This window comes from Schistocerca serialis, chromosome 1 (assembly GCF_023864345.2).
Source record: "Schistocerca serialis cubense isolate TAMUIC-IGC-003099 chromosome 1, iqSchSeri2.2, whole genome shotgun sequence".
Taxonomy (NCBI): domain Eukaryota; kingdom Metazoa; phylum Arthropoda; class Insecta; order Orthoptera; family Acrididae; genus Schistocerca; species Schistocerca serialis.
Genome location: NC_064638.1, coordinates 1,064,163,758 through 1,064,174,327, shown reverse-complemented (window position 1 = coordinate 1,064,174,327; position 10,570 = coordinate 1,064,163,758). Strand labels below are relative to the sequence as shown.

At 42.9% G+C, this 10,570-nt stretch overlaps 1 protein-coding gene across 2 annotated transcripts in view; it reads left to right on the top strand.

Annotated features, from left to right (window-relative positions):
- The first annotated feature begins 454 nt into the window (after positions 1-454).
- LOC126458987 (uncharacterized) overlaps positions 455-10,570 on the top strand; it is a 129,839-nt gene continuing 119,723 nt past the window's right edge. Inside the window, exon 1 of one of the 2 annotated variants that reach the window (XM_050095829.1) lies at positions 455-575. In XM_050095829.1, the coding sequence (XP_049951786.1) occupies positions 460-575 (116 nt within the window). In that variant the 5' untranslated portion in view covers positions 455-459. Of the gene's footprint in view, positions 599-10,570 lie in introns of both variants that reach the window. The other variant, XM_050095830.1, reaches the window with a different exon arrangement.

Genomic DNA, 10,570 nt, shown 5'->3' with positions numbered 1-10,570 from the left:
AATACTTCACACAGATTTAACTTACTCCCTCAAGTGTTAAAAAATGACGCACTTCTTTCGGAGTATGACCCCTGCTATAAAGATAATGACATGAATGCAGAATGCTAGACTGATAGACGTCCTCCTATTAAACTACAAAGTGTTGCTCGTAAAAAGAAAAATAAATAATATTTTCCTACTCAGTGTATTTTTTTTTTTTTTTGTATAATATAGATAGACACTGCGGCTTGGGAAGTACGTGTTAATGTTTAGGAATAAAAGACACTACCCAGAAAACCACAGTGTCTACATTTTTTCACAGACTCTTATTACATATTTTAATGACGAGGAAGCAGCTTGTATTGGTCCACTATGTAACTGTGTGCCCCTGGGTCGTAGTTGCTTGTTGGGCTCTCCAATAAGCTGTGAGCCTGAGGCTCTCTCTCTCTCGATTTACATCCGTATCAGACACTCATCCACATGTGTTCTATGATATCAGACACAGCAGCAGCAGGTAGGGCAGCGTCGGAGTCGGCAGAGGTGACAGCAGTGGTGGTAGCAGCTGGAGCAGAAGTGGCACATGACTCTGACTATCAGTAAGAAGCTACATACATCTTTTGTAAGCAGTTGGGTATGACATGGAGTGTGAAATAACAAGAAATCATACACATTGCGTTTTATTGATTTTTATGCACACACAAATTTCATTGCATAATTATAACACCGAATTTTGAAAAAGTTGCTTTCCTTAAACCTTAAAATTGGCTTGTACTTCATTCAGTCCAATAGCTGGCGCTACGTACATAGAAATTCCTTCAGTAAACTCAGCCCCTACAGACTTGGCAGGTGTTACTCTTGTACACTTTGGGACAGAGGGGAATACAAGCATAAACAAACTGTTCTAATTGTCACATAATTACACTATTTTTGCTCAGGTAGTCAACAAACTCATATTATGTCTCTCTTACATTCAGGCACCAGTGGTATAATCTTTCTGTGGCCATCGATAATGTACAATACACATCTAAATTCATACCTGAATCTAGTATTGCCTCGCCAAACATATAAAATATGGAGACTTTGAGGCACCTCCTCTCCGCTAATACACATCTACAGAGCGGTAAGTTAAATGTTTATCTTCTCCTGTGTTTTCCTTGTAGCATAGTTCTTAATTTTTTGCTTGTTTTTCTGTTTAAGATGTTTAATCCCACATTTTGTAAGTGTAAATTCATTCAGTCTCCAGCGCAGTTTTCATTTCCTCTGAAAAGCCAGCTTCATAGCTCACTAACGCATCAGTGTTTATTGGTGACACATCAGTTAGGTAGCAGGTTGCATATCTATGATTCCGTCTGCTTTTACAGTTAACTTCTTCAGTTAGACTTGCTAGGATTGACAGGATGCGTGCATGCTGCGTGCAGGCGCAGGAGAAGCTGGCCGCAATTCGTGAACAGTTGAATGCGGTTTTGGCTACATCAGTCGTCCTCAGGCTGCTGTCTCAGGATGTACCAGTGGCGGAGAATCTGGTGCATTGCATGGGACACCTTAGGTGTCGCTTGTTTCGCCCAATGGCTCTGCTGCTGAGGTACCTTCCAGTGTATCCAACATGGTGGATCTGCTCTCACAGCAGGGTGAGTGGCAGGTGGCAACTTTCACATCACTTGTGTGTCGAGACTGGCTGTCTGGCCTCACTCATTCGTGCTGTGACTGGGCATATGGCCACTGCTTCAACAGGTGGCACGTTATGCAGCTCCTTACAAATAGAGTTCAGGGTTGGAAAGAAAGCCAATGTGCAGTTGGTATGTCTGCCTGGGGGCCTTATCCGACATGTGGAGGTGGTCCTGTTTGCGGCAATCAAGCGTGAAGGGCGCTGTCGTCTGCAATTTGTGGCTGACGTTGGCACCAACAAGTTCTGAGACTGGTTTTGGTTTGCAGCCAAGTGGACGGCTTCGTTGACTGAGAGTCGGTCTTGGCTACAGATTTCTAGGCCTGCGTTGTCGGGAGGGGATTTGTAGGTCAGAGGTGCACTACACAATGGAAGCAGCTACCTGGGTAGCAGAGTACTGGTGGAATGCACATGAGGATTTTTTTAGGCTAGGCGATAATTTGAGGTTTTCTGATGAAGAGTCGCCAGTCGATATGCAGCAACCGAAGCCAGACTGCTTTCAAAGTAAAGTCACTTTCACTGTCAAAATTTTATCAGTAAATTGTCAGAGTATTCGTAACAAAAGTTCTCAAATTTAACGTCCTCCAGGAAGGTCCTCAAGCTCAAATTATTCTTGGGACCAAGAGCTGGATGAAACTACAAAGTGGAAAGCTCTGGAATATTTAGCGAGTCGTGGCATGTAAATCGGAAAGACAGATTAGAGGCCACAGGAGAGGGGGTTTTCATTGCAGCTGCCAAAAATATTGTCTCTATTGAGATCGAAGTTGGGTATGACAGCGAAAGTATCTGGTCACGTACAACTGATGTAGCTGAAACCAAGTTAATTGTTTGACGTATTTACCGGCCACCCGATTCCACTGTGACACTTCGACAGTCGTTCAAAGAGTCTGTGGTCAGTAGCGCATAAATACCCAGATCATGCAATATTAGTTGGAGACGACATGAACTTTTTGAGTATACAGTGGGATGTCAGACAGACAGTTGTGCGAAATGTTTTTGAATGCGTTTTCTGAAAACTGTCTTGAGCAGCTAGTTCGGTAGCCCAAACGCAATGGAAATATCTTAGACCTTGTAGCTACAAACAGGCCTTATCGACAACGTCGGTGTAGAAACGGAGATTAGCATCATGTCATTACAGCAACTATGGTTACGAAAGTTAACAACTTAGTCAAGAAGGCTAGTAGAGTTTTTCTGCTAAAAAGAGCAGATAAACAGTTGTTAGTATTTCATTTAGACAATGAATCGACGCCACATAGCTGCAGTAAGATGGGCAAGAGGAATTATAGGCAAAGTTTAAGCAGATTCTAGATCGTGGTCTAGAGAGTTACGTGCCTAGTAAGTGGATTGAAAATGTTCAAATGTGTGTGAAATCTTATGGGACTTAACTGCTAAGATCATCAGTCCCTAAGCTTACACACTACTTAACCTAAATTATGCTGAGGACAAACACACATACCCATGCCCGAGGGAGGACTCGAACCTCCGCCGGGACCAGCCGCACTAAGTGGACTGAAGATGGAAAAGACCCACCATGGTTTAATAACGAAATTCGGAAAATGCTGAGGAGGCAGAAACTGTTGCACTCTCGGTTCGAAAGAGAATGCACAAATGACGACAAGCAAAGGTTAGTAGAGATTAGTGCTCCGTGAAAAGATCTATGAACGAAGCATACATCAACTACCACCATCATATCTAAGGAAAAGATCTTGCAGAGAACCCGCGAAAATTCTAATCCTGTGCAAAATCGCGAAGCGGGTCTAAGGATTCCATCCCTTTCCTTGTTAATTAGTCAGGTGTGGCAGTTGAAGATAGGAAAACGAAAGCCAAAGTTTCAAATTTTGCTTTCAAGAAATCGGTTACGCAGGAGAATCGTACAAACATAGCGTCATTTGACCATCGTACAGACTACTGCAAGAGCGACATAGTAATAAACATCCCTGGCGTCAAGAAACAAAAATACCTGAAAGCAAATAAGTCACCGTATGCAGTTGGAGTCCCAGTTCGGTTTTACAAACAGTACTCTACGGCATTGGCCCCTTACCTTACGTTATCGCGAATATCTCGCCCAGCGCTAAGTCCTAAGCGACTGGAAAAAAGCGTACATGTATATAATGAGGGTAAAAGAACGGACCCACAAAGCTACGGACCAATATCCCTAGTATCGGTTTGCTGCAAAACCCTTGAACGTATTGTCAGTTCGAATACAATAAATTTTCTTGAGTCCGAGAAGCTTATGTCCACGAATCAGCATGGTTTTAGAAAGCATTGCTTGTGCGAAACAGCTGGCCCTTTTCTCACGTGATAAACTGCGAACTATGGTTGAAGGATAACAGTCAGATTCCATATTTCTAGATTTCTGGAAATCATTTGACGCGGTGCTTCACTGCAGGCTGTTAACGAAGGTTTGAGCATATACACTACTGGCCATTAAAATTGCTACACCAAGAAGAAATGCAGATGATAAGCGGGTATTCATTGGACAAATATATTATACTAGGACTGACATGTGATTACATTTTCACGCAATTTGGGTGCATAGATCCTCAGAAATCAGTACCCAGAACATCCACCTCTGGCCGTAATAACGGCCTTAATACGCCTGGGCATTGAGTCAGAGCTTGGATGGCGTGTACAGGTACAGCTGCCCGTGCAGCTTCAACACGATACCACAGTTCATCAAGAGTAGTGACTGGCGTATTGTGACGAGCCAGTTGCTCGGCCACCATTGACCAGACGTTTTGAATTGATGAGAGATCTGGAGAATGTGCTGACCAGGGCAGCAGTCGAACATTTTCTGTATTCAGAAAGTCCCGTACATGACCTGCAACATGCGGTCGTGCTTTATCCTGCTGAAATGTAGGGTTTCGCAGGGATCGAATGAAGGGTAGATCCACGGGTCGTATCACATCTGCAATGTAACGTCCACTGTTCAAAGTGCCGTCAATGCGAACAAGAGGTGACCGAGACGTGTAACCAGTGGCACCTCATACCATCACACCGGGTGATACGCCAGTATGGCGATGACGAATACACGCTTCCAATGCGCGTTCACCGCGTTGTCGCCAAACACGGATGCGACCATCATGATGCTGTAAACAGAACCTAGATTCATCCGAAAAAATGACGTTTTGCCATTCGTGATTCGTGCACCCAGGTTCGTCGTTGGGCACACCATTGCAGGCGCTCCTGTCTGTGATGCAGCGTCAAGGGTAACCGCAGCCATGGTCTCCGAGGTAATAGTCTATGTTGCTGCAAACGTCGTCGAACTGTTTGTGCAGATGGTTGTTGTCTTGTAAACGTGGCTGCAGGATCCGTTACACGGATGCGACCATCATGATGCTGTAAACAGAACCTAGATTCATCCGAAAAAATGATGTTTTGCCATTCGTGATTCGGGCACCCAGGTTCGTCGTTGGGTACACCATTGCAGGCGTTTTGTCTGCGATGCAGCGTCAAGGGTAACCGCAGACATGGTCTCCGAGTTGATAGTCCGTGCTGCTGCAAACGTCGTCGAACTGTTTGTGCAGATGGTTGTTGTCTTACAAACGTCCCCATCTGTTGACTCAGAGATCGAGACGTGGCTGCACGATCCGTTACAGCCATGCGGAAAAGATGCCTGTCATCTCGACTGCTAGTGATACGAGGCCGTTGGGATTCGGCGTTCCGTATTACCCTCGTGAACCCACCGATTCCATATTCTGCTAACAGTCATTGGATCTCCACCAACGCGAGCAGCAATGTCGCGATACGAGAAACCGCAATCGCGATAGGCTACAATCCGACCTTTATCAAAGTCGGAAACGTGATACGCATTTCTCTTCCTTACACGAGGCATCACAACAACGTTCCACCAGGCAACACGGGTCAACTGCTGTTTGTGTATAAGAAATCGGTTGGAAACTTTCCTCATGTCAGCACGTTGTAGGTGTCGCCACTAGCGCCAACCTTGTGTGAATGCTCTGAAAAGCTAATCATTTGATAATTGCAGCATCTTCTTCCTGTCGGTTAAATTTCGTGTGTGTAGCACGTCACCTTCGTGGTGTAGCAGTTTTAATGGCCAGTAGTGTAGAATAGGTTCACTGATATGTGGGTATCTCGGAGACTGTTTAAGTTATAGAACCCAGTATACTGTCTTCGACGGCAAGTGACAGCACGTGCTCATCAGAGACAAGGGTATCCCCAGGAGTGCCCGAGGAAGTGTGATAGGACCGCTTTTGTTCTCTATATACATGCATGATTCGACAGACAGGGTGGGCGGCACTCCGCAGGTTTTTGCTGATACTGCTGTGGTGTACAGTGACGTGTCGAAGTTAGGTGACTGCAGGAAGATACAAGAAGACTTAGACAAAATTTATAGTAGGCGGGATGAATAGGACATATCTCTAAATGTGGAAAAATGGTAGTTAATGCGAATCATGGAAGCAAAAACAAACCCGTGATGTCCAGATACAGCATTAGTAGTGAAGTCGTTTAAATGTCTGTGGGCAACATTGTAAGGCGATATGAAATGCAACGAACATGTGAATACTGTGGTGGGGAAGACCGTTCTGAAATCGTTCTTTATGAAGATCCCTTAAAAACAGGTAACGGCAGTAGTTACATTCTACAAAACGATTGATTAGAGCAGAAGATAATCATTTTAATGGAAGCAAACTAGAAGAAAGCTTAAAAAGTTTTCCCATTTTTTTCTTTGGGTGTAACATTTAGGTTTGAACAGATCTATAACATACGATCAGACTTAGGAGACCCGAGTGACGAAACGAACTTTCTTCCTCTTGTGTTTGAACTGCTCCGTAATAAGAAGGAAGACATTTATGTTCGCCAGTTTCATCTGATTAAACAAGCAGTTCCTCAATGCCGTCCAAGAAAAGTGAATGTTGATTGTGAGGCAGCTGCGATATCGTCCCTTTGTCAAGTTTTACACTCAAGTGAAATCTGTGGATGTAATTTCCATATGAAGAAGAGTTATGGAGAAAAGTTTAAGATCTGGGTCTAATGACGAGTACCTCCGGAGTGAAGATTTAAGACTTCATGTTAGCGCGTGTGCAGCGCTGGCTTTTGTAAAACCCTAGAATGTAAGTAATGAATGGGTTGAGACTCTTGAGCAAGCTCCTAATAATTACAGACTGTCAGTTTTTTGACTCCGTGGATATCTGGTCACAGAATGATGATATCCCCATTGCAATGTGGAACTGCTATGGAAAGAGACACCAGACAACGAATGCTTCTTAAGGGCGGCACAACAAAATGAATAATATTATTGGAAACCCTGGTCCTAGAATCAGCTGTTTGGTGGAATGCTTGAAGAAGGAAGAGGAGCTGACAAACTGCATGTACATGAAGTTGGAGGAGAATCTTGAAGGTAAGAAGAGGAAGAAGAAATACCTGAAACTGTACGACAGGGTAGAGAGAACTGTAAAAACATTGTGAAGAGACTCGCAGCATTAGGTCCTACGTCTTCATTTGCATCTATATACATGCTCTGCAGGCCAATGTAAGGTGCGTGGCGGAGTGTACCTTGTACCACTACTAGTTATTTACTCGCTACTAGTCATCTCGCGATAAGTGGCAAATCCGGGTTCGATTCCCGGTCTGGCATAAATTTTTACTGTCGTCGTTCCATTATACTGCTGATGACTGTTCATATTTGCAAATGCAAATACGTTTCATGTACCTTATAATGGCTGTAGTCGCTGCAATGCTTAACCCTTTGGATATACTAGCATGTCCCAAGGAAATCTGCATCGTACTTCTGAACAACACAGGCGCTGCAGTATCATATTTTCTCTCGTGTTCAATCCGCAAATAAAGCGAGGGAAAAACGGCTGTCTGTATGCCTCTGAACAAGCCCTAATTTCTCTTATTTTATCTTCGTAGTCCTTACACGAAAAGTATGTTCGCGAAAGCAGAATCACTCTGCAGTCATCTTCTAATGGCGATTCTTAAATTTTCTCAATAGTGGTCCGCAATAAGAACGTCGTCTTCCCTCCATGGATTCCCACATAAGTCCACAAAGCATATGCGTAATACGTGTGTGTTGATCGAACCTATCAGTGACAAATCTAACAGCCCACCCCTGATTTGCTTCGATGTCTTCCCTTAGGCCGACCTGGTTGGGGGCCCAAACACTCGGGCGGTACTCCAGAATGATCAGGTCACATTTGTGTTCTATTGGCGGACTCCTTTTACAGATGAAACACACTTTACAAAAATTCTCTCAATAAACTAAAATCGATCATTCACCATCCTCCCTGCCGTCCTTACGTGCTCTTTCCACTCCATATCGTTTTACAAATATACATGTAGATCTTTAGTCGTCGTGACTGTGTCGAGCAGTGTACTACAAATGCTGTATTCGAACGTTATGTAATTGTTTTTCCTACTCACCTGCACTCACTCACATTTTTCTGCTTGAAGAGCAAACTGCCATTAATCACATCAACTAGGAATTTTGTCTAAGTCATCTTGTATCCTCCTACAGTCACTCAACAACTCCTTCCCCGTACATCACAGTATCATCGTCATATAGCTACAGATTGCTGGTCACCCTGTCTGTCGGATCATATATGTACTGGGTCTGCTTTAAAGCCATTGCCTCCATCCACAGACTGAACTAAGATCCGTTCACAAGCAACACATTAAAAAGGTATGAAAGTCACTGAGTCCTCACGCATTACTTGGTTAAAATTGTTAATTTTGTTCAAGAAGCGTTCTTCTTTTTCTTATGCCTTTTCCCTGCTTCGGCGCAGAGTCGGCATGGTTATTAACAGATGTGACATGGTTTGTTTAAGGGGTGGCGTGATGCCCTTCCTGTCGCCACCCCGTTACCTCCAGACTCAAAATATCTGTACCGTAAGGTGGGGTAATATTGGACGGAATTTTCATATTCTTTAAGGTAACTTTGTACAGAACATTAAATTCTTGCGACAAAAAGTGCGAGATACTTTTGATGATATTGGAGAATAATATGATCAAAGAACTTTAGTCAAAAACATTTTTAACTACTCAGAATCTAACAAATAAAAGTGTCCGATGTTACCTCTTTGATGGGGTAGTTGGGGCATTCATTGAATTTCCACGTAGAGGTCCATATTACCCTCTAATCGGCTAATTTCGAACAGTGACTATCTTTTTAAAAAATACACATACTTAGGAACATGTTTTGAAAACATTTTTTATAGATGACTACGGAGTCCTTGCATAAAAAGTTCTCGCTTTACTTGCCGCGTCAAATTTGAATAAAATCCCGAGTTTTCGATGACTACCTCTGTCATCTTTATGGGCTTTAATGCATTTTTTATAGATGGTTACGAAACCTTCTACACATCTTCAGTAAACATTTGACACATATTTAGGAAACTTTCACAGACATATTTATAAAACATTTCATTAATAAAGACAATCTAATCATACAACAAACCAATAACAATCTACAGTATCTTCTCAGAGAAAGGAAATTTCCCCTTTCTTCTCTTGCAGTCGGCAACATTCTTACAATTTGGTCTTTGTCTACAGTGTCATCGTCTGGAATGGCAGTAAAAATAAACACAGATTTGGTGTCTTGATATGGACGCAGAGATGTTTCACTTCTTTTGCGCCCACCTCTGTTGCGATTACGACAAACCGCCTATTTCTCTGTTTCTCCCTAATCATGTGTGGATAATCCTCAAGAACAAAAGACTCCACTTCCAGAACTGCTTCCTCTGCTCTGCTACTTTCGTCATCAGTGGGTATCGCACCATTATTCACAAGCAATTCAGACACTGAGTCAGCATTATCTCTCTTTCTCATATCGATTCCTAAAACGAATTTTCCTGAGGCAGCACCTAATTTCGGAATTAAGCCCACTGCACGGAATGCACTTTTTATATTGTCTTCCTCAGTTGCTGACACTTTTTTAAGCGTTTCCTTCAAGACCAAGGGGAAAGCATCTTTCGATATTGGCGCACGGGAGCTTTCCTTCCATTGTGTAAGCACCGCCCGCCTAGCAGCTTTTAAAGGTCTGGAGAAACCTACGTCTAAAGGCTGTAAAATATGAGTACTGTTTGGTGGCAACAAAAAAAAAGAGATTTTATTCTTCTCACGTTCATCAATTAGTCGGAGCGAAATGTGACTTGAAAGGTTGTCTCCTTTCATAACTTTCTCCCCCTCCTTTGCCATCAGGAAGGCAGCGCAATAGTAATACACCAGTCTTCAAATGCGGTTATAGCGGGTTCCTTTGGGACCTCCCTTTTGCCAGATGTCCCATAAATGCTCCGATTTGTAGGCAACGGGAAGTAATACTTTTCCGTCCGCAGTGGCAGCCATCATTACTGAAATACTACTCTTAGAAGAATCTAAGATCCTTTCAGGATGGTTTGTTCCCTTTCTAACAATCACATGTTTCCTCCCAGAGTCTTCACACAGATTGGTCTCGTCATAACTGATTGCATTTTTGGGATCGATCATTTCAATTTTTTCACCAACATTCTAGAACTATATTTCACTGTCTCATAACTCACTTCAGCACGTTGCCTTTTAATGTTCTCTGATAGCCGGACGCTTAATATGGCAGTGTGATGATGAAAGAATGAACGCGACCACTCAATCCCTGATATGTTACAAGGAAAGCGTTTTTTCCATCGTCCACATTCATCAACATAGCCTTTCACTATGTACCTAACTTCATCAGAGGTAAAAGGAAAACTCCAATGTGCAGCCCTTAAAATACCACGGACAAGTATGTTCTCTTCAATGGCCCTGAAGACAAAAGCCTTCCAATCACTAGAGGGTTTGTATTATTAACTTTATTCTCTAATGTTGAATGTGGTACATTAAATTTGCTTGACGCCTTTTTGTACAATAGTTTTCCTACTCTTACAGAAACAAGGCCTTTTCAGGAGTTTCAGGATTCCAATTGCGCTTCATCAGAGCACCAAACCTCCTTTT